Source organism: Thalassophryne amazonica, chromosome 13, assembly GCF_902500255.1.
Source record: "Thalassophryne amazonica chromosome 13, fThaAma1.1, whole genome shotgun sequence".
Classification (NCBI taxonomy): Eukaryota; Metazoa; Chordata; class Actinopteri; order Batrachoidiformes; family Batrachoididae; genus Thalassophryne; species Thalassophryne amazonica.
In genome coordinates, this window is record NC_047115.1 from 29,830,296 (window position 1) to 29,854,499 (window position 24,204).

Genomic DNA, 24,204 nt, shown 5'->3' on the forward strand with positions numbered 1-24,204 from the left:
GTTACATTAGACAGCTGATATTACAAAAAAAAAAAAAAAATCTCAATGTCAAATGCTTTCTTTTAATCATTTTAATTGTACTTTATTTTTCAAATTGATTCCACACACTCTTCTGTCCTTTCAGCTCGGATCCCATAATTAAGGATGTCTCTTTTGCGAGCGCTCCGGCTCTGCACGTCAGTGCTGCTGCTGCTGCTGCTTCCTTTTATTTCTGAGGACTGTTTTCCATTAGAGGGCAGTACAGAACGGGAAACAGAAATCAACACGGCAACCTTGAAGTCCTCCTGCACACTTAATGTGCAATTTAAATGTTTAAATGTTACTTTGACCACAACTCCATTTAATCCCTTTGGATGATATTTTTTTTTTCTTCTTAGACGTGGAGAGAGCCGTGATAAAGAAAAATATCTTAGAAATTACTACCAGTACTACTCCACATACGTCTATCAAATTTAGTTTTTTAATTTCTAAATTTACATTCTCATCACTGTCTCATGCACTTAAAGTGTGACCCACACTTGCCCTGAGTTGCTCCTCTTCTGTTGAGCCCAGGTGGACTAATCACCTTCTGTAAAATAACCTCAGCTCTAACCTTTACACAACCAACTCAAGTGGCACCGCTCACTGAATACATTTGAACTTTGCTACATTTTTATTTTTTTTTTATTTTTAATATCTTTCTCTCAGCTCCACGCGGCTGTCCGCCAAGCTGCAGGACTCAGTCCTTCTGCCACCGAAGCGGCGTTGCAGCGTGGATGTTGAGGCAGCAGACAGGCAGATGAAGAATGAGACTCAGTCTGTGGTTTCACAGAGGGCTAATGATGCCTGTGGTGACTACAGGCTACAGTCAGCCCCCTAACGAAGGGAGCTGTGACACAGCCACAAGGGGTCCCATTTAAGCCAAGCGCACTCTGAAGTGCACTGTAAGCACCCTCGCTTTTTTTTTTTTTTTTTGGGCTTGTGGCTAAGTAAATTCTGTGGAATGTTATGACTTCAGTAATCAGAGACACTGATGTATCTGATGAAAACAAGTCCAGCATCAAGGATTTTTGCTGCTGCAGTAGTAATTGGCCGTGTAATTGCTTAGGTAGCCGAGAAATCCCTTTAAACTAATTCGCTCCTTTTGCATTTTCATACTTATTATTACATTTGTATTATTTTTGCGGTTGCACCTTCTGCGGCGCTGTGAGACAGCCAAAAAAAAAGGCAGTCGCACTGCAGAAACCTTTAATTTTGGCCTAATGTCTCCCACTACTTCCCAAAGACTGATTCCATGCGCGTGCGGGAGAGCATGTGGCCACGCGTGTTCGTGTGCGCACATGTGTATGTCCATATGTGTGTGGGTGAGGTGGATGATATTGAGTCTGACTTCATAAATCACCCAGACACTGATAAACTCCCCATGCACCCACACACAGCTAATGGGCAACCCTTAAGGAGTGTGAGTGTCTCGTGCGGCGTTTGATTCAACATTTATTAACCCCTCACACACGCACACTCGCTCTCGTGTGTGACGCACACTCATTTGAGCCCCAGAAAGCGTAAGGTTGGTACAGGGGTTCAACCCAGCCGGGCCGTATTAATCCCGGTCTAAAGTATACATTTTAGCTGCAGCAACAACCACCACGTTTCCTAACATCAGTTTCTTCTCATAACTTATACCCTGTCTCCAACTCCCTGCATCCCCGTTCATATCCTGGCAGCCCTCCTCATTACAGAACAATTTTCTACCCCCACATCAAATCCAAACACTCTGCACTTCCGTCTCTAGTAGTCTCACACACACACACACACGCGTCGGGTCATAATTCTGGCGTTATTGCAGCCTGCACCCCCTCAGTAAGAATGGCAAACGTACCGCCAACCCTGCAGAAGCCGTATCAGTCATTCTTAAATCTTCCTAACTTGAGCAGAAGTTTGTGCTGTGAAAACGCCAGACTTCTTGGCACGGCTGCTGGGAAGTAAAGAGGAGTGTCCGCCGCTAAGATAGGCCACGTCCAGCGCAGTCAGAGAGACGGACATGGGGACGGATAGCACGATAGACGTTAGACTGCAGTTTGGCTGCGCTATCAGGTTTCCTCCCCCCTCTGTCTGCCGGGACAGCCCGGCCTCGGAGGCCCTGACACTGCGGCACCACGCAGCCAGCCGCGACAGCTGCCACAGCAGCATCTAACACCAGCACGCTCTACCCCAAACTACAAAGAGAAATATGATTTCAAACATGGCATACTTTGATGCTCTTCTAATGATCTTTGCGGATGAAGAATTCATATTGTGCCTGTTTTTGTTTCCCTTAGAACAAAGACACACACCCCCCTTCCCCCCACATGGGCTACCCCAAGAGGTATCCGTAGCAACCTTGTGTCGTCGTAACCTTGTGAACCCGAGCATTGGTCTGGTGCTCCGTAATTAGGAACGGCTGATGAACAGGCGTACATGACGTGAGTGCGTATCAATCTATGACTATGCAGCTCACTTGTCAGAGCGGTAAGGAGAATGTCTCGCCCTGGAGAAAGTGCAGGTCTAGCCTTGGTCATGTTGATGGAGGGGCGGCACTTCAGAGGCTCCAGGACCCCATGGCACCAGTCTCCCCAGTCCCCCAGACAGACTGGGAGCATCTGGGCTCTGTCAGCGCCTCTGGCCCCCGCAGACTCCGATCTATATGACGGGGGAGAGAGAGTGGATTGGATCACGGTGAGAGGGAAAATATGAGCCTCTCCCTGCCAGATTCCTGCACGCTTTGCCAGTTTGCACGCCACACGTATGTGCGTGCGTGATCACATGGAGGCTTGATAACAGGTCACAGTGATTAATTTTGTATGATGGGAGTCGGAGTTATTGATTAGCGGCTCATGTTGTGGAAAAAGTCCTCTCTATAAACCGTCCAGTCGAGCTTTAATTAAAAGTGCATGCTGAAATATGCACGGGCTGTTCTGAGGGAAAACATCACGGCGGCTAAAAAAAAAAAAATCTTGACAGATGTCATTCCAGAGATTCCTTATGAAATCTACCAATGATGTTGATCAAGCTCGGCCACATGGAAACCGATACACGCGCGCACTTGCCAACACTAATTAATCCATACACTAAATTAGGAATATAAATTGTGTCGATTTTAACAAGGTCAGTTTTAACTTCTCCCTTTACACTTTATTTAACTATGTAGAGAGTTGGGGAGGCGGGTAGACCCCCCCCCCCCATCAATGTGCTTCGCTTATTATGATTGACGATTGATGATTAAGTCCTCCAGCTGACACACACCGCCAAAGCCGGTGAGTTGGAATTGGATGTGACACATACACAGTTCTGCGTGTTAGGTAATTCGTTGACGAGGGGCCAAATTCATTTATGGAACAGCGGTATTGGCAGGCATGGACACTCTCTGCAAAAACAACGATAATCACAGAGGTTTGGCGCGGCGTGACAAGGACTCTTCAGGGAAAGGCCCTTACACGCTGCTTTGTTGGCCGTTCCTTCCTAAGATGGAGAGAAACATCCGCCGCTGTTCTTAAGATGAGAATTGGGCAAAGGGAGAGGTTTGGGGAAAAGTCCAGGAAACCTGCACTCGCTGCACAGTGATGATTTTAGGTGGGTGTTTTCTCTCTCTTTTATTTTTCTATGCCGAATTGATGACCCTAAAGGCTCTGATAAATCCTCTATAATGAAACGTGAGGGGTACCCTGTCTCAAGCCATTTAATCTCTTTTCACATTCTCCATTTTTTCTGCTAATGAGCCTTATTGACAATCAAACAGAAGCTGTCATCCCCCAGGATGCAACACTCCCAGCCCCTGCGTGTTTGTCATAGTGTCCTGGCAATCAGAGCTGCCTGCAAGACCAGGCTGGCAGTTAGTGGTTCTCACAGCAGCGCTGCCTGAAAATGGCACACTTCCTGTAGAGTTGCAGCTGCCACCTCTGCTACTTCCATTACTTTCTATAGCATGCAGATGTTGTATCAACATTCCCTGCCAAGGCGACTGCAATAACTGCGAGATTCATGCCATGTTTCAGAGGCACGTCAATTTCTCAAGTGGCACAATTAAAGAGGGAAACACAGCACCAGGTTTTTCACAGGCGCTCAAATCGGAAAAGGGCTTTTTTCAATTTTTTTTTATTTTTTGGTGGTGGTGGTGGGGGGGCTGTTTCATAAGGGTTCAGAAATCCACCCAATTTTTACTGCTCTTTTCCTGAGCTGTTCTGTGAGCCTTTGTACGGCAGACCTGTCGTGACCCACAGCGGATATGGAAATGGGGCTAAGGTTTTATGGGCCAAACGGATTGGACACAGTCAAGCTCAGGGGGCATGAATATTGGATGTTATTTCTGCTCCCTTTTTATGTAATCCATTGCCAATACATTATTAATAGATGATATCATATCCAGAACTACTGGACAAAGCACTACAGAGGGGTACTATGAAAGGAGCTCTATGTGGTGGAGACTGTGGCAGAAAAATGCAGTTCCAGTGATATTATTTTATCACTGCAGACTAACGCTGTTTGACCAGACGGTGCTGTACAGCCGCACTTTTTTGGGGGGGTGGGGGGGCAAATCAGAGTTCACAGAAAGGAAATACGGTAAACACGGACATTTCTTCCAAAGGCAGGGGGGGCGTAAATCCTGCATTTGTGAGGTTTGAAATGCACTGAAACATTAATGAAGTATCAAATGACACCCAAATACAAGTTTAATGGATTTGGAAGCTCTGGAATACTTTGCTCATCTTTCCCAACTGCAGTGAGTGAAGTGGAAATTTTGTGCGGAAGGTCTGGACTTTTCCCGGTGTACAGTAGCAGGGGAACAAACAGTTTCTTTTCTTGTGATTCACAGACTGCGCAAATGCAGGATTGTTTTTCTTCATTAAAAATACAAAAAAAAACAAAGTATGTGTGGGAGGGGTGTGTTTTTGATTCAAACAAGGATTCATTAACAAAAAAGGTCACACCGTTTTGATTCATTGTCAATTTGAAGTTGCCAGAGTTATGCAGATTTTTTTTTTGCTGCACCATACACGTGGATGTGCTTCAACTGCAAGGGAGTTGGCAAGTCTCCCCCCCTCCAACCGCCCGCCCGCCCTGCACTCAGCGGTTACACAAATCCCGTCTGTCCAAGTGCAAATCCTTAAAAAGTACTTCTCAGCACTGTCCAAGGAGTAGAGATAAAGTGTTGTGCGCCGCTTAGTATGTGAGCTGCCCTACGTCCTTACTGTACACACATGGGCACAAAGGCCGGCGGACATGCATTAAGCGTGAACGTATAAGTCCCTCAATGAGAGTTACGTAGGGAGTGGATGCGTAAGGTAATATTCTCTTTTTAAGGTCAGTTTGAATTGTTTTTTCTCATGGGAAACGCCAGTTTGATAAAGACCAAACAAAACCTCTTTTCTGAATGCTTGTCCTCCATGGCCTCAATGAAGGTTTCATTCCTTTATATCATCCAGCCCAATTCCCAGCATGCACAGCCATTGTGGCTCTTTCAACTGGAGCTCTCCATTGACTGGCTCATTGTCCAGCCTCTCTTTTGTGCGCGCTATCACCAGAGCACAATCTTTCACCTGAACAGCACAGGAGCGCAGCCGGCAAACGGTCACGTAAAAGACGCAAAAGTAGGTGTCGCCTGTAGGTGTCGAACGCCGAGCGGCACAATTAAGGCAGCATTAATGAAGAAATTCTTATTATCAAGTTTTTAAAAAGGCCGGGTGATGCTTGTTATTACCGGGGTTGTTAGTCATGCTCTGGCAGTCTGCATCAAACAGGGATGTTCAATATTACTGCTCAGGCTTATATTATTGAGAGGAGGTTTTTTTGAAATATAACAATGCACGAGCAGATGTTTGAAGCATGGCCCACGGCAACACAAGGCTAGTTAAGATCGATATTGCTTTCAATATTTCTTTCCTTTGACAGATAAGCAGTACGGAGAAAATTCTTGATAAGAGTGGCAACATATGGATGCGGTGAGCCTCGCTCTCTTTTGATTGCGTGACCTCGTGACCTTTGCCTGTGTTTGAGAGACAGAAAGAGGCAGCAGCACGGTATGGTGGGCTCCGTCAGGCACTGGTTATGGGGCATTATTGAACCAGGTTTATAAATATTTAATGCACACATTAAGATCATGGTGGAGGGTGGCCATTAGAGTTCTCCAATAAAGAGGCTCTCACGATGATTGAGCGGTGTGGCAGAGCTCATGGCTGCTCATTGGCTACAGGGAAACCTGCTGAGATGATGTGCTGCACCTCCAGCCTGCCTGCCAGGTTGGGAGTGTTTAAAACTGGCAACAAACGAGTGTGCGTGCCATTTTGTGATTTTGTTTTTATCTTTAGAATTTTTCTTTCTGATGCCTTTTCCTCCCCTTTCTTGGTTCTGAAAGAAGAGTCATGAACCTGTGTACCAAATGCTCAGCAGGTTAACATAGATCAGCAGGTGTCTTTAAACCTGATATTAAAGGTTGTAGCCAAAAGTAACCCATAGTCACTGAGGTGATGCATCAAAAATAGTCTCCAAAAAAGAAAGTGAAGTTCTCTTATGGTTGTGGTGTACTGCAACATTATTGCTTGATGGAATGGGGGTTTACCCTAGGTTTCAGAAGGCCCACTAGTCAAAGCCCAATACATTTAGGGTTAGGGTTGAGCTTTTCTAATGAAACCCAACTGATTTTCCAACTACAAGGCCTTCTGATTTCTGAACATAATAGTGCTACCTTTATTGACCCTTGAGAATGCAACTTTGCACACAACTGTGGAGAGAAGAATGCTAGCTAGCAGCATATTTGGTATTTTGCCATTACCCATAACAATGTTGCATGTGTTCAAAATCGTTGGAGGATTTCCAGTTTGTTTCTCTGCACCTGAATTCACTTTTTCTCAACTAACATTTTAAATATTTCAGGAGTATAGATTGGCAAAGCTTGTGGGACGGGCAGCAAGGCAAACTGCAACTGTCAGTAACTTTTGTTCAGTGCATTTTTGCTTGAATTCTCAAGGAACAAATACAAATAACATGAGTCGAGAGCACAGTGCCAAACTAAAACTCGTCTATTTGCTTTGCGTGCATGCACCATTACCTAGCAATATGCTGAATTATGGGTAATGGCCAAAGAATGAATGTGTCAGAATTTCTAGAGCTGCACAACAACAAATTAATTATCTGTCAAGAACAAAGTTAAAGCCATGAACCTGCCTGGGGAAATGTTAGCTTCTGGCTTGTTCTGAAAGTAGTTTGAAATCAGAAAAAAAAGCAAAAAAACAGCTGATCTAGTCAAGCTAATCACATAGCTAATGCTAACAATATTTATCAAGAAAAACAAAGTGCCACCAAGCATTCTGGGATTTTGGAAGACTTTCACAGACCATAATGTGTGCGTTCCTGAAAGGATTAAAAAAATTTTTAACCACCCAAGTCATTAAAACATTCGTAGCACACAATCGTCTGAGTGCTATGCTATGCTAACCTTTGACGATTGCTTTGCTTGCAAGAAATCAATCCATTACATTCAATAGGGCAGCTGTTCCAAGAATTACAAAAATCCACTGTCAACTCAAAATGGCAACAAAATAATTTTTTCAGTCATCTCGTGCCAAATCAATATGCAGATCTGTTTTGAGCCGCTGTGGTGATCCTGAGCCAAGAGAAAATTGCCGGATGCCTTTTCTGATGCAACTTTACAAGGAGATTAGGGCATGGACAGCCTTGAAACTGAGACCTTCTCTTTGGCATGCAAGTGTGCTAACTGCTTGGGCTATTGTATGACCACAGTGTCACAGTGTAGTTTATATATATATATATATATATATATATATATATATATATATACTGGTTCATAACAATCTTGTGCTGGTGTAAGCGACAGATGTAGCACATGATAAATAGTTCCAATACTAATTTAATATTTTTTCCCAAAAGAATATGTTGCACATAACCAAGTATTAAAATGAACAAATGCATTAATAACAACTGTTAATGTTTTAGATCTCAGGGGGGGGAAAACATGGTTTCTAGTCAATTTTGTGTTCTACTGCTGGTGCACTCTTCACACTCTATTTTCTTTTCATCAATTTTGGAAAATAGCCCTTTTGTCAAAGGCAAGTCGAGCACAGATTTGATTTCCTATCAATGTTTTAATAAGAATAAATCTTTTTAAAAAGTGGACCCCGTTAAGAAAGACTTGTTTTATTTCCTGTTCCTTTAAATGGAAAGAAGCTGTTCACTGCAGAGGGTGTGGCAGAAGCTGTGGGCGTGTCTCACGTAGCACCCAACACCTCTTTGAGCAAGTAGTCCAAATACTGACTTCTGTTTCATATGACTCCAAAGTCCAAAGCATGGAGAATTTAGCCATGTCACAGTTAAAGAAAAATTTCCACACATGCAGATTTTACACAATATGGCTCCTTTAAGAAGAAACAGTTGCTCCATGTAAGTAAAAACATGTACAGGTGACAGGAAGTGAGACAACTGACCCAAATCGGTGCACCTTAAAAGATGCACCAATGTCAGGAAGCGGATTGTCTGTCATTATCAAACACACTGATTACACTTTAAATGAAATCTCTCTTTTGGAGTGTATCTGTCCTTTTGCGCTATCAGCACCTCCTGGACTATATCTCGTGTGCCTGCGAGATCCATGCACGCTTCTGCTTGGCATAATCAGCTGCGATATGCTGATTGCTGCTTGGGTTGCTTAATTGTGCATTAAAGGCAGAGGTGGCCATGGACAATGTTGCCTTGATGAGAAATTGACATTTTGTGACCTGCTCTCTGTGTCCACTCAGGATGCCAGATAAGATGTTCACTTGTTTTTTAAGGAGGCCCACTATTCTTCCCTGTAGCACTTCTATCCTTCTGTTTGACCCTCTTGATGAGTATAGATTTCACTGCGGCCCCCCTCTTTCAGCTCTCAAACTATAAGAGGTTCAAAACGATACCAGCCCTTATAGACAAAGGATAACCTTGCTCTTTCAATGTATTGATTCTTTATTAACTAGGTGGCTTAATGCAATGAAATGAGGGATTTGAATGAGCCCCATTTGGGGTGCTTTGAATAAAAAGCTTGCACTGTTTATGAATGACTACAATGAACCTTTGAAGCACCACAGATGCAGGATATTCCGATACAAAGACCAGGAGGAATATGTCACAATGTCAGAGTACTTTGCTGAAAAATAGGCTTTCAACTTTTAAGGATGTTACACTTTCCACAGGTTTCAAACAGTTAATGCTATTGCAAAGTCTAAACACGACTACTTACAGACGCATTACAGGTTCGTCACCCCCCAACCCCCTTTTATTCCTTCTGATTGTCAGTTAGCCAAACTGCGCTGAAAACTAAAGAAGCCCACAGTTGAGGAACTATTGTGTTTTTACTGAAAATTTTAATAAAACATCACTTATTCATTTCTGTTTCCATTCCAAATTGACATTTTAAATTTTCTTCCCTGTAAACACATGTAAGCTATGTGGCAGAGTCATAAGTGGTGAGTAAAAATGACTTCTATACATTCTACAAAACAGAAAAAAATACAACCACAAATGGAGTGTTATTTTTTTCTCCAAGGTTGTCCCTCATGCACATTAGTCTCTATTGGATCTTAACAACTATCATATGGGTCACAAACAATTTATTTGACAATACAACCAACAAAGTTTTTCTCCAAAAATGGTCTGTATAGATAATTTAAAATCAATATAAAAATAAACAATGAAGTTTGACTTCCCCTTTTAAAAAAAACAACAGACAAGAGAGTCTTGACGGCGTAACACAAATTTGAGGATACACATGGAAATATATGCACATTGCATTTTCATCAAATACAAAAAGAAAACAAATGAAGGCAACAGTTCTTGGCTGAATTATCTGTGCTGCATCACTATATTAAGGGCATGACGATTAATACATACATAATGAAAAGCAATATACAAAATTTCAGAGATAAATACATTATTTATAGTTGATATGTTACAAAATTCCCCTCAGTGAGCGCAAGTGTGTATTTGAACAGAAATATGACAATGAACTACTGTACTCCTACATTCTCAATGGGTTTATTTGCGGGATTTTTTTTTTTTTTTTTTACGTTTTTTTCACGTTGATCTAAAATAACATGAAAAAGACAGATGTATAAATATTTAGCACAAATTTGGCAATATCACAATAGTCTACAATTTTTAACCACATATAAAACACATAAGGGAATTGGAGCCTGAAGGGGGAGAGACTGCTCCTCATCAACAAGAAACAGACTTCACAGTAGCCTAGGAATGCATTAATATACAGTGCTAGCAAAAAAGTTGAAAAACATGGCAAATCACACTTGCTTTAAAAGGAAGCTCTAGACATGGAAGTACATCATAATCATCAACAGAGCAGTGTTTTGTGCACGTCAGTGTGCTTGTTGAATCGAAGAGAATTTTAATTTTTTTTTATTTTTGAAGATGATTTCTAGCTACAATAAATTACAAAATTTTTAAGTTAAAATGCAGGAATGAAACATGATACAACCTTACCCACCCGAACCCGCCCCTTTAACTCATCTTTGCTGTTACTTTATGGTCGATTTTTCTACATTTATATAATCTCTATATTTTCCAGTTGAAACCCAAACTGTCTTGGCCCCCTGCGGTAAATTTTTTTTCCCCCGCGTCTCACAGATAAAAATACAAAAAAGTCACATTATAAAGACACACAACTGTTGTGAATCTATTAAAAGAGAGTTGAAACAAACAAACAAACAAAAAAATATCTGAGGCAAACAAGTTCATTGGCAAATGTACTGTACATCAGTGTTTTTACTTTACAAGCAGATGGCGAGTCCACAGAGTTCCTTCCAGTACTGAGCGTGTGGTTGATTGAACGTATCCGGGGCCAAAGCCCAAACCGACAGGTATACAAAATAAAACGCTTCGTCATCCTGCGTCCTCTTCAAGGGCGATCAAATGGTGGTGGGGAGGGGAGGGGGGGGGGGGGGTTAAAAAAAAAATCCCACAGGGGAAAAAAAAAAAGTTCGTCAGGAAATCCTTTTCTGTAAGCTGTAAAAGTCATTTAAAAGGAAAAAAAATTCTTTCTCTCTTTTTTTCTCTTCATCTTTAGAAGCAGAACAACTGTTGTCGGCTATACATGACACCAGCGTGCTGCTATGTGCTGTGTCCCGTGAAGTGGAAGTGTGTACACTGGTGCTCGAGACGATGAAAGTGCATTTACATTGGAGGGACAACCAAACCGGACATGGCTGAAAACACAGACACGGAGAAAAGCTGTTAGTTAATTGTTGAAAACTAAGCGTGGCTATTAAGAATTGTAAAATTTTTGAATGTGTTCTCTTTCAGTGTGTGTGTGTGCGTGTGTGCATGCATGCATGCCTTAATGTGCCTGTTTGTGGATGTGCGTGTGAGTGTTTGTTTTGTGTCCGCTCGCCCCACTGCCGCGTCAGCCGCCGCACGTCCTCCTGACGGAGAGAGAGTTTGAAAACCTCCCTCCTGCTCTGACATTTCGGCCCCCAGCACCCCACTCTTGCTACATGTGATATTTCTCCTGGCGTTGGGGTAATGGCAAACAGTGGCCCAGACTCCCGGGAGACTCTGCTGTGGTGACGGCAGAGCAACAACACGGTCACTTCCCACAATGCCACAATGCTACATCACTCGACAGTTCTCACCCTCCTTCCATCTTTTTTTTCCTTTCCTTTCCTTTCCTTTCCTCGAACACAACATCGCGGGTCGTCCTGCATTCCTCAAGTCGCGCTTCTGCGCCATTATCCAAGAAAGATTAGTCAAGATCAAAGGTAGCTTCCGCTATTTTACCAAGAACATCTGCTTGGGATATCATTAGCAACTGTAGCTCACCCTCGGAGTTTATGTATTTGGTATTTTCGCACGTTTTAACAATTAGGCGACTAGTGAAGTGCTGGGGTGATATATTATTATACTGCTCTGAGTATATTTGTAGAGTCATGGTTGAAATGCTTTTAAGTTTGCCAGCGCAGATGATGGCAAGGCATTGCTCATTAATTTCTGCACAACATGTATTAATAAGTATGAACGTGTAGCAAGATGAACTTTAATTTCCCACTTCATTAAGCCCAATGTTATTAATCTTGGGGCACAGACTACGGCTAAGCTTGTTTTCAAAGCAATCATGTTGGTCATGACACATGCACAAAACCTAATAAACATAATTACTAAAACAATTCTGGGGAAGGTCTTTTCCTGCGACATCGGAGGGGATCATTTGTACGAAAGGGCAACGAGGATGCACGCCGGCGTGTATGTTGTTTGCACAGACACGTGGCGTTTGAGTGGTGTGTGCCTGCGTGCGTGCGTGCATGCGTGCATGTGGGTGCAGATGCATGGTGGAATCGTCTGAATTCAGTGTGTGTTTGAATGTGAACTGAAAGGTGTAAATTGGCCTGTCAAAATGCATATATTTGTAATGATTAATCCCTCACCAAACCGGACAGAGGCCTGAGCAGCGGTATCTGACCAGTAGTCCGTGGGGAAAGGATGAGGGGGTGAGGGGGGCTCACCTTGCAGTCCGTTGCCGTTGGCGCTGGTGCAGGAGGGGGGTGGGGAGGCCTGGGGTCGGACCACAGGGGCGAAGGCGCTCTTTTGTTTAACTGCAGAGACGATAGGGGAGGAAAGGGAAGGCGGGAGGGCGAGAGTGAGAACGTGCGGCGAGTCGTGCTGAAGATGCAGAAGAGGGAGAGGGCAGTTAAGGTAAGGCTGGGATAGTATTACTGCCGGGGGGGGGATACACGATCAGTACTCGCACAGCATTACAGGCCCCTGCCATCAACAACATCTTGTCCGGTTCAACAGATACAGGTGGCATATGGTGAAATCTACATAAAAATGATTATTCCTTGTGTTTTCCGAGCTACGTGTGCGTGAAACACTAAAACCAAACAAGCCCCCGTGAATGAACAGTAACATAAAATGATCATAAATAATGTTATAACCCTGTCACCAGTGATTCATAGTTGTGAAAACAAACGTGGGAACTGCTGGAATTAAATCTGCAGCAGCTTAGTGTTACTACAGCGTGCAATAGTGGCAGGCTACTCACTTCCATATGGGGAGTTGGCAGAGGATCCGTTGAGGAACCCAGGGGAGCTTGGCACTCCCAGGTTCATGCCGGCGTTACCGTAGCCGTTCATGCTGTTGCTGACTGTGTTGTAGCTCGACTGCTGCGGGGTGCTGCTGGAAATGTAGCCCCGAGGGGACACGCTGCTGGTGTTCCGGCTGTAGCCAACTTAAAAAAAAAATGCAAAAGAGGAAATTTTAGTTTCTTTTCTTCTGTATTCACTAGAGAAATATTCACAGATTAAAGTAAGCGATAGAGTAAAAAAAACTTATTTGGTTAGTTACGCTTTTAAAAAATGACTGGTTTAGCTTTACAAAGCTTGGGCTATGTTAAAAATTTCAATTACTTAAACTTGAAAAAATAAATTGAGGTAACTTTTATAATTATCATTGTAACTTTTATAAGTATCATTCATGAATAAATGATCCATGGTGTCATGCTCAGTAACATGTATTTCAGGGGAACACAGCATAAAAATAAATAAACTCTCCACAACGTGAAATTAAATAAATTGCTTGAACTGGGAACACTTCAATGAATTAAGTTTGCTTAAAGTAAGTTAACAAGTTGGCATTAATATTACATGTTTACATAGCACTTTCAAGTGGAAAACAATTTCAAAGTACATAATAATATAGTTGTTATTATTAATTAATATTAATATTAATTTAGCGCAGTTTAATTAATTGGAGTAAGTTGGTCCAAAAATTTTCTTTTTCATTGTAGGCATTATCTGTCTCTCTTATATTTTATTTTCGCAACTTCCTTTGGATCACTGATCACCCATGACTTTGAAGCACAGACATTTTTGTTATAAGACAGGTGCACTACCACAGTGCCACTGTACTGTTACCAATAATAAAGGTTCACACGTCACAAATTATTGTGTGTAGGTCACTAAACTTATGTTTGTTGTCAGAAACTACATTTTCTTAAGTTAAAAACTATTTTTTTTACAGTTTAACAAAACAACAAAAAAAAATCAGCTACTTTGACAGCCCATTAGTTGTTTAAATAATATATCAAGAAGGATATGACAACTTTTGATCCATTTTAGCATGAAATTTTATTCCAATGAAAAATTTCCACTACTTTACACCAAATAATGCCTAATATGCAGTAGTTTGAATTTGGATAAATGAGAAATAATCTGTTTGTATACATCTTTCACCTTTTATGACCTGTAGGCATTTTTGAGCAATTTCCATCAAAATCACATCCCCAACAATTAAAGGCCACTTATTATTCCTGAAATACTAAAAAGGCCTCATTTACTTTGTACAAACTAACAGAAAACCTTTCAATTTTTCAGCAAATGAGTTTAGATACTCATGTGTTCAACAATATTGATTAAAAAATGTTTTTATTTCAAGTTAAACAATTGTCAGAATGGTTTGGAATTTCAGGAACACAGCAATCCAGCATCTTGGATTAACGTTTGTAATGTTGCTAAATATGTAAACTGTAACTGATGACAGATTTAGAATTAATAAACAAACTGGGAAGAAAATGATTGCATTTGGCGCCACTTTTGTCCCTGTTTTGGCACAAACGCGACAGTGTCCATTTTGTGCCAAGACTGACTTTTGTCCAGAAAAACACATAAAAACAAGTGCAAAGTCACATTTTTTCCACACACATTATGAAATAGAAACCTTCTCCATCATTAGTTTTGCCTTTTTTAAATTTCTTTACAGCTGTTTGTCCAATAGATGGACCTGTCTCATATTTTACACACTGGAAAATGTGCCTGTTTTCATGGTTAAGCAGCTGCTGTTGAGACACTGACCCATGAATAAAATCCTCTACTTGTCTAGTGTCGAATGATGGTGAAGGACTTTAAAATTAAAAACTCTTCCATAAGTGACATCATCAGAAAGTAAGTAGGTTCTGTTTTAGCCTGGAGGTTATCTTGTGTGTCCTTGCATTTTTGTCAGGACTACGATGTCACATGATGTCATGCTTTGGCTCATTTTTGTTATTGAGAATGTAGTCTTTGAATCATTGTCATAATTGCCATTTTGTTGAGAAGCACTGATTTTAAAACAGTGCAAGCACAACTTCCAGGCTGTGAGGTCCACCCTTGTGCTGCTTGAAGGTTGGAAACATCCTGTATCAATGACAGAACAGTTCAGACTGCGTTTAATCCGACTCAGGGTGATTTTAAGACACATACAGTGTTTGCCGGACTGGCTTTACACTCAAGCTTGATGGGACTGTGGACCCAAAAGAATTTCAGCAGCCCACCCGTAACGGGCCATTCAGCAAGGGTTCGACATGGCCAATGATTTCGTGCAGCCCCTCGGCTGCGGCACAATATGTCCAACCTGCGTTCGACATGCCATGCGAATGTTGCAGGCACGATTAGATGGCAGTGTGACCTCATCTGCCGCTGTTCGAATGGATTTCCGGCGCGAGCGATACGCCAATGTGGAGTACATGTGCTGTGCCCGAATGGATGTGGCGACTGCTGCACGAGGCTTCGCAATGCAGCTCCGATTTATCAAGTGTGCCATTCAAATCCTCCTCCGTGCGCCATTCCACCTCATTCGTGTTATGTGTGAAGGGGCCCTTACCCCATGAGAAAACTGACATTTGCTGTTAAAAATCCTTGTTTTCAGACTCACTTTCTTCAGAGTGACTGAAGAAAGTTTACATGACTCACATAATGCAAAATATATGTATGTTTGTCAGTCTTACACCCGCCAAGGATGTAATAAAATCATTGGCATTTGTTTATTTATTTCTCTTTATTTGAAATTTGCACCACAGATACATATTAGGTGATGGAAGACTCCTTTAAATTTTGGAGGTGATCAAGATCCGGATTCTAGATCAAGTTTCACTTTATATAGGCTTTGAAGGATTACTGTTAGCAGGATTACGTCAAAACTGCAGCACAGATTTTGACGAAATTTTCAACACATACATATTAGGTCATGGAAGAATCCATTAAATTTTGGAGGTGATCCAATTCTGGATTCTGGATCAAGATTTCACTTTATATAGGCTTTGAAGGATTACATTAAAAACTACTTCACAGATTCTCACCAAATTTGCACCACAGATAGATATTAGGCCATGGAATAGGCTTTGACTAATTACTTTTAGCAGGATTATGTCAAAACTACTGCACAGATTTTGGCGAAAGTTTCAACACAGATACATATTAGGCCATAGAAGATTACAATAAATTTTGGAGGTGATCCAGTTCCGGGTTCTGGATCAAGTTTCACTTTGTATAGGCCTTGAAGGATTACGTCAAAACTACTTCACGGCCTTGAAGGATTACGTCAAAACTACTTCACGGATTCTCACCAAATTTGCACCACAGATATATATTAGGTGATGGAAGATGCCTTTAAATTTTGGAGGTGATCCAGATCTGGATTCTGGGTCAAGTTTCAATTTATATAGGTTTTGAAGGATCACTGTTTGCAGGATTACGTCAAATCTACTGCACAAATTTTGTCAAAATTTTCAACACATACATATTAGGCCATGGAAGAATCCATTAAATTCTGGAGGTGATTCAGTTATGGATTCTGGATCAAGTTTCACTTTGTATAGGCCTTGCAGGATTACGTTAAAAATACTTAACAGATTCTCACCAAATTTTCACCATGGATACATATGAGGCCATGGAAGACTCCATTAAATTTTGGAGGTGATCTGGATCCGGATTCTGATTAGATTTCACTTTATATAGGCTTTGAAGGATTACCTCAAAACTACTTCATGGATTCTCACCAAATTTGTACCACATATAGATGTTAGGGCATGGAAGACTCCACTGAATTTTGGAGGTGATCCGGATCCAGATTGGTGGACATCAGAAATCTCTGATTGCTCTTGTACAATAAAGCTATGCTAGTATGATTAAAAATGGATTTCTTCCTTATGAAACCACTCCAGGACCTAGAACCTGGTAAAAATAAGAAACCGGTGGGTGACAGTCCTACACTCAGACTGAAAGAGAACAGTGCTACCAAGAATACAATAGCCTCTAATCCAGGGGTGGCCAAGTTCAGTCCTCGAGAGCCACCTTCCTGACACTCTTAGTTGTCTCCCTGCTCCAACACACCTGAATCCAAATGAAAGGCTCATTAAAAGTCTGCTAACGAGTCTTTTATTGGATTCAGGTGTGTTGGAGCAGGGAGACAACTAAGAGTGTCAGGAAGGTGGCTCTCGAGGACTGAACTTGGCCACCCCTGCTCTAATCTCCCCCCACCGTATAATTTGTTTTATTGTTCTACCTCTCGGTTTTGCTAAATTTTCCAACTTTGTATTAGCATCTGGTGATTGTTACAATGTTTAAATGTTTTCATTCATTCATTTTTTTTTTTTACATACTTACTCCATTTAAAGATCATGGTGGGTGACTGGAGTTTATCACTGTGCTGTGTTATATAGACAGACAAACTCAGTCACACCTGTGGACAATTTAAAGTTTCTAATTCACCTAACCTGCACATCTTTAAGGTGAGCGGAAGTTAGAGTACACAGAGGGAAGCCATGTAAACATGGGGAGAACATGCAACAGCGTAACCACTAAGCCACCATGCTGCCCTCATTTTTAAACATTTGATTTTATCAGTTCCCGTGGCCTTTCTGTGTGGAGTTTGCGTGTTCTCCCCTTGTTTGCGTGGGTTTCCTCTGGGTGCTCCGGTTTCCTCCCACATCCAAAGACATGCGGGTTAGGTGGAATGGAATCTTTAAACTGTCCGTAGGTGTGTGTGTGTGTGTGGGTGTGTCTGTGTTTGTTTGTCTGTTTGTGGCCCTGCGACAGACTGGTGTCCTGTCCTGGGTGTACCCCGCCTTGCGCTCTATGACTGCTGGGATAGGCTCCAGCCCCCCGTGACCCATAGTTGGACTAAGCAGTAGAAGATGAATGAATGAATGAATGAATGAATGATTTTATCAGTTGTATCTGTAGTACCCTTTACTTCAAGGTGTACATTTGCTTGTTGACTACAAAATTTGTCTCCTCATTGCCGAATAACTATACCCTCATTGATACCACCCACCCCCAAACAAAAATTCCTCTGGAGCCGCCACTGTTCAATATAAATGGAACACTGAGAACAGGACTCAGACTGGTTACAATTGAAGTTATTTTCTTAAAAGCAGCTATCAATAAAAGACTTTCCTCCTGTGTCCTGATAAAATTTGGCAGATTTAACAAAAAATAGTTTCAATACAATTATTCAATTAATCGTACAAATAATTCTTATATTAATCAATAATGAAAATGAATGCAAATTGCAGGCTAAGTAATAAAGGATTTTTACTGCCAGAATTAATTCCTGCACATTTTCATATGAATGACCCCTACATAAAACTTGCAGATGCAAGTTTAATGAGGTTGTAGAAAAAGAAATTGGTACTTAATTGGGACTTTAACTGTCCGTATTGTAAGTGGAGATGAGGCCGTAAACCCTCTGTTCAAAAATGTGATCTCTATCCACTTTCTCATTGTATTTGGTGGGGAAAAAAGTTAAATCTAACCATTTCTCATTTTGATAAAACCCCTGCAAACCCCCTGAAAAGCCCCCGAAGGTCTCTGGACCCCACTTTAGAGAACCTCTGAGTTTTGGAGTCATACCCTATATCACATACCTTGGTCATTCCCTTGTGACTCAGACACATTGACTGCTAGCTGGCTGCTGAAGGAGTTGACTCCCATCATTCCGTGGGAGGCTGTGTTAGCGAGAGAGGGGATCTGGTTGTGGTTGCGGGGAACGCTGTACAGGGCCTCAGCGATGTCAGCTGCCCTCTTCAGAATGATCTCCTGAGAAGCGCAGAGAAGGCAGAGGTTTTTGTTATTTATGGTTTGCTTTGAAGCACGGTTCACGGTTATACGGTTAACTCATAACGCATGTAGCCTACATTGTTTGAGCCACAGCAATGAAAATAGCCTGAAAATTCGAAATGGGTTCTTGCTTAGCAATGAGCAAAGAGGTGGAAGAAGCGAGCATATACAGACCTGATTGTTGTGCGGCATTCCATAGAGGGCTTCGACGAGATCAGCCGCCCTCTTCAGTAACACCTCCTGGTGAGAAAAATGTTAAACGCATTATGATCGACACCCCGGCGGTCAGCACAGTAGCGAATAATATCACAATCAGCCTTACACATTTGGGCCGAGGTGGGCTGATGAGATGTTTACAGGTTCAACCGCCTAAACAAAAGCTGCCCTGATTTAAGATGCACCAGCCTTGGTTTTTACACAGCTCTACTACTTTGCTCTTTCCAACCGTGCAGAGCAGTGAATAATGTTCCCTATCTTAATTAAACTGGCATAGCCCTTTAAAAACAACACCTCACCCCTGATTCTGGGCTTCACGTGTGCACCAGAGTTCAGCACCGAGTCGCCTCTCTTCAGAACAATAAAGTGAATTAGCTCTGGGTTAATCTAGTTCTGTTGTAATGACATTAAGGAATTTTTCAATTAACCTCTTTGACTGGCTGTTGCAAAGGACTTCACAAATGACTTCCCATCCAGCAAGAGCTGGGTGCTTGTGCCTTGGGGACACGGATGCTCGGATGTGGTCTTATCCATGTCTGCATGCTTGCCCCCGTTCGACAATGCGGATTAGCTGTGTTGCTTTGGCTCTTAACACTGAAAATGAGTTTGCCCCGGATCCCGTTGCCTCCACTCTGTTTTGAGCGTTCAACTAGGTGGGGTTTGGCCCGTTTGGGCACCTTTATCTGCTCTTTGAATTTGCCACTTACAATTAAATCCCTCTCAAGGCCTGGGCTGCTCTCTTTGTTTTCTAGAATGCAGAAGGCAATATGCGCTATGAAAACCCTCTTCTCCATTTAGAGTGCATTTAATCTGACAAAGGCGAGTTGAAGACATGGCTGTTGCGTGTGTGTGTGTGTGTGTTTTTTTAAATGCTCGCTTGTTGTCACCTGCTGTAGAGCAGAGATTTGTCGACTGCGCTGTTAGAACCCTGGTTAAAAGCAATGCAAATCTGTCACCAGAAACATCTCAGATGGCGCTTGTTTTCTTCCCATATTCGCCGTGTTTTCTTTTGTGGGCCTCGGTAATTTGTCTGAAGTGTTCCATCACTTGGCAATAGCGGTGCGGGATTAAGACGGCAGCTGCCGTAAATGAATGTAAACACAGCCTTCGCGCCTTCAAACAGCGGCCTCCAAGACTTGGCCTGGGTTTCCGAGGCGCGGCGCATGTAGTGTGTACGGAGTCTTTGTATGGGCCCTTTCATCCTGAGGAGCATATCTACCACACTCCTTGATTTATCAAGATGAATCGCTGTAGAAGCCACTTCCAGCATATGCCATGCTCTCTTATAGAAACATATCGCTTAATCCGCCCCAGGTTAGCGGATGGGTGGCTCTTAGAATGGGCATTTACCTCTTAAATTGGTGTGTATGCTCAACGTTGCATGCATCTAGTTTGCATACAAATAAAGAATTATGCTTGTCGTGAGGCAGGTAGACTAAATGAGAGGACCAGCTGTCTTGATGTGTTCTCATCAGGCAGAACAGATTTCTCTCTCTCTTGCTGAGTGAGATAAAGTGGTTTTCTTTCGTTTTTGTCTACGGTTAATAATTACCAATAATCTATTCTATCATATTTCAAGATCTCCTACATGGCTCTCAATTTTAAACAACAATTAAAGCAATTAAGACCGTTGCGTTCGCAAGCCATGTTTCATTCTCGGCGAAATGTCCTCTCCCTCCTTGTCCATATGGTACTTTGCAGCAGTGACATAAGGACAGCTTGGGAGGGAAAAAAAAGGAGGCGATGAAACGATATTGCCTCTCATCTTTAATCTGTCGTTTACCGCGTGGTGTCTTAACTAACCAAGCCGACTGGCAAGGCTATGCTTAAGTGGCAACCTAGTCATATCCCACGGATGATGAGAAGTGCTGCAGCCAATCAAGGGAGAAGTTTGTTTTCTTCTGACGAGGCGCTTTCATGCGTGTCGGCTCACGCTGTGAATACGATTAACACGGAATAGTGTTCCGAGGGCATTTCCATGTAAATCTCAATCCTACTCCAACATAAGTGTAATTGGCTTTCTTGTCATGGAGACATATCAGAACACGCCATGCTAAATTGAAACAATTAAAGGACCTCAAATGATTTCTGTTGTTGTGTGACAAATGCATGACAGATTTCTGCTATTGTTTGCCTCACTTTGCATAAAGGTGACAGATCGCCCAAGATTTAGAAGCCGTTTCATGTTAGACGTAATAAATGGCGCGTTTAAAAAGAGGGAAAAAAAATAACGTAACAATAAGCTGATTTGGCCTAAAATGGGCCCGAATGTGATTTTTCAAGCGCTAGATTAGCTTGGATGTTGTATTTATATTATCACAGTTAATAAAAGAGGGCCTAGGTTATGTAGCTTGGAGTGCTAATGCCATTATAAAACTGTAAGGCAATTACTCTGTTAGCTCTAGCCTGAGGTAATGAATGCATTTAGAAGCATAGGGCCATTAGATGAAGGTACTTCAAAGAGCACAGGAAGAGAGATTCATTTAAATACATGGGTAATTGCTTGACATGAACACATTTGTAATATTTTTCTCCTTGTGGATTACACAAAGAATTGGAAAAGAATGGGCTTATGCTCATTTTGAGGGGAAAGAAATAATCCAAAGCAATCAGCTTAATAATAAAACAATATTGAGTTTCCACTTTTAATTTCATAATGAATCTAATTTGTTACAGAAGAGAGAAATTGAGTGTGATATAATGTGATATCCAGTCTATTTGTCCATTACTGCCAGAGGGCACAAAATGGTATTATAAATTGTCTTTTTTATATTATGAATAGAAAATTGTTTTATAACAAGATCTTAAAAAGGAGGGTGAATTCTAAAGTCTCTCTTCACTTAACGTGATGCCCGCAAACCAATCTCCTTTCTTATCACTTGACTGCTCACACTTATTACTTTCATATTCACCCTGGACTTTGCATTGAATTTTTATGCCTCCGCTCCTCCCACAGGGTCAGACTGTCATCTGCGTTGTTGTCTTAGAATTATGAGGTAAACTTCAATCAGAGGCAGCTTCCCCCCTCTATTTTTTTTTTGTTTTGTTTTGTTTCTTTTTTTTTTCTATGTGTAGCAACAATATTAGCGTGCATCCCTTGCTATCCATGAGCACTCCCATATTGGCTTTCTGTCTCCTTACAATTACCACGTGTCTTACTGGTCCCAGGGAGAAGGCTGGTGGAAATCAATAGCGCAGTAATATTATCAACTGGAGGGTGAAGTCATGGGGGGGGGGGGGTAGAGGCGGTGAGTGGACTTGGTGTCGATTTGCCTTTCTGCTAATGCACACGGCGCGTCCTCCAGCTTTATCTTCTTTTTATAGAGTGTCCCCGCCTCACCTGCACCCTGTAATGGCTGCTCTCTATATGCTGTTTCTGTTCTCATTTCACATGTACATTCCGGCTTCTGCCTGCCTTCAGGCTGTTTTATTGGGAATGTGCTTTTGACCCCAAGAGCTGACCCTCAGATGGCAAGCTTAACAATGACGAATCACTTGGTGGGATCATTTACATGCCCCCTGAACCCCATATTTGGGTCCATTAGAGAGCAAATCAAATATTTATGTTGTTTATTGGAAGTGCAGGGTTTCATCTCACTCTGTGATTGTTTCATGCAAAGGCTGGGAGACCACGCTAAATTAAGTATACGCGCACCCAGGAAACTAATCTTGGATTCAGTGTCAAAATCACAGCCCGACGATGCTTTGCATTCAGGGAAAGAAACGAGGTTTCTCTGTGATAAAGCTGTGTTTAACAGCGTTGCTCTCTTTGTCCGAGCGCTGCGGATTTTACAAAGACGCTGTGACTTATAAAACTCAAACAGCGTAGGTAGATTGACCGCTGATGCCTGCGGAGATAGAGAAAAGTCCTGTGGTTTATTAAAGGTAAGTGTTCTTTACCTTTTGGTCGAGGTTTACAGTTGAAATTAGAGTAACATTTCATGTCCAGGTGTTGTTTCTTGGCTCCATGGGGACTGGGTCTAATTGAAACACTTCATATAGTGAACCAGAACCTGGCTGTGATGTCCCATTTCTTCACATTGGCTTGGTCAAACATCTCCAGCTACCACACACTCTGTTCTTTATTAAATTGTCCGTTGGACGCTAATGATATTGCTGTGTTGCATGCTGGGATTTAATAGATAAGGTCTTTAAAGGTTTTACAGTAATATTAAAACTCTGAGGTGGTCACCAATTTACTGCATGCCGAGGGGTTTCCAGCGTACTAATCAGTCATATTATTACACTTGACACATCTGGAACGCCAAGTCTCCACAATGGTTACGAGCAGGGCGGCAATTAGCGAGCACACAAATAGATTTTATCAATAGGAAATGGAAAGAGTCAGAGAAATCAAAGGAAATCGAAAGAGAATCAAAGTCTCTCTGCAGGAAATGCGGGCAGGGAAGGAAGAATAAAAGATTCCAGGCTTAGGTGTACCAATATGGCAGCCTGTTTATGTGGCACAGCGATGTGGCTTCCAATTGATTCGCCAGGTTGAAACGAAAACAATAAGAAAGCCAAAGCATAATAGCATGCAGTCTTTGTCTATTAGCTGCAGTAAGACGAGGGGGTTTACGGCACAGGGTTCTGTAAACAAAAGATTAAACCAAATCGAGCTGCAGAAAATGAAAGGAAAACATGAGTGGGGTAATGAGGGTGCAGACGTCGTTTCTGACCAGATTACCATCTCCACAGACTACTGGAGAGGAAAAGGCCTGATTGAGCTATTTTACCACACAGAGAGTTTACGCCTCTCTCCCTGCACAAAGCCAATACCATTACCACGCTGGTTAGTGGGTAAGCCACATATGTGGAGCAAAGCTGTTACGGTTTGGGGGTCACAGCGCGCCGCGTAGATGCTAATGTTGTTTCGCTCCGTCTCTCGCTGTTGCCGTGTCGCCGCTTCGTTGTTTTGTGCACAACAGTGACGTGACACCGTACTGACCTTTGGTAACCTCTCAGGATCTCCAGGATGTCTGGGGATGACCTTCTGCAGCCTCTGGAAGCCGTAGTCGATAGTGGGCTCGTTCAGGGCTGAAAGAGAAGGAAGGCTAAAATTAGAAACACGTGGGCTGATTTCTTTCTCTTTTTTTTTACAGCAAGA

The 24,204-nt window shown here is 42.2% G+C and overlaps 1 protein-coding gene across 9 annotated transcripts in view; it reads right to left on the reverse strand.

Moving 5' to 3' along the window:
* Window positions 1-180: 180 nt before the first annotated feature.
* The window catches only part of LOC117523373 (transcription factor COE3), a 124,412-nt gene continuing 100,388 nt past the window's right edge, over window positions 181-24,204 (reverse strand). For 2 of the 9 annotated variants that reach the window (XM_034184874.1, XM_034184873.1), the window contains exons 11-16: window positions 24,046-24,134; window positions 19,056-19,121; window positions 18,689-18,860; window positions 13,052-13,237; window positions 12,435-12,602; window positions 9,344-11,219 (exon numbers count right to left, since the gene is read on the reverse strand). In XM_034184874.1, the coding sequence (XP_034040765.1) occupies window positions 11,188-11,219; window positions 12,435-12,602; window positions 13,052-13,237; window positions 18,689-18,860; window positions 19,056-19,121; window positions 24,046-24,134 (713 nt within the window). In that variant the 3' untranslated portion in view covers window positions 9,344-11,187. Of the gene's footprint in view, window positions 203-8,954; window positions 11,220-12,434; window positions 12,670-13,051; window positions 13,238-18,688; window positions 18,861-19,055; window positions 19,122-24,045; window positions 24,135-24,204 lie in introns of those variants that run through there. The other 7 variants (XM_034184877.1, XM_034184876.1, XR_004564487.1 and 4 more) reach the window with 6 other exon arrangements.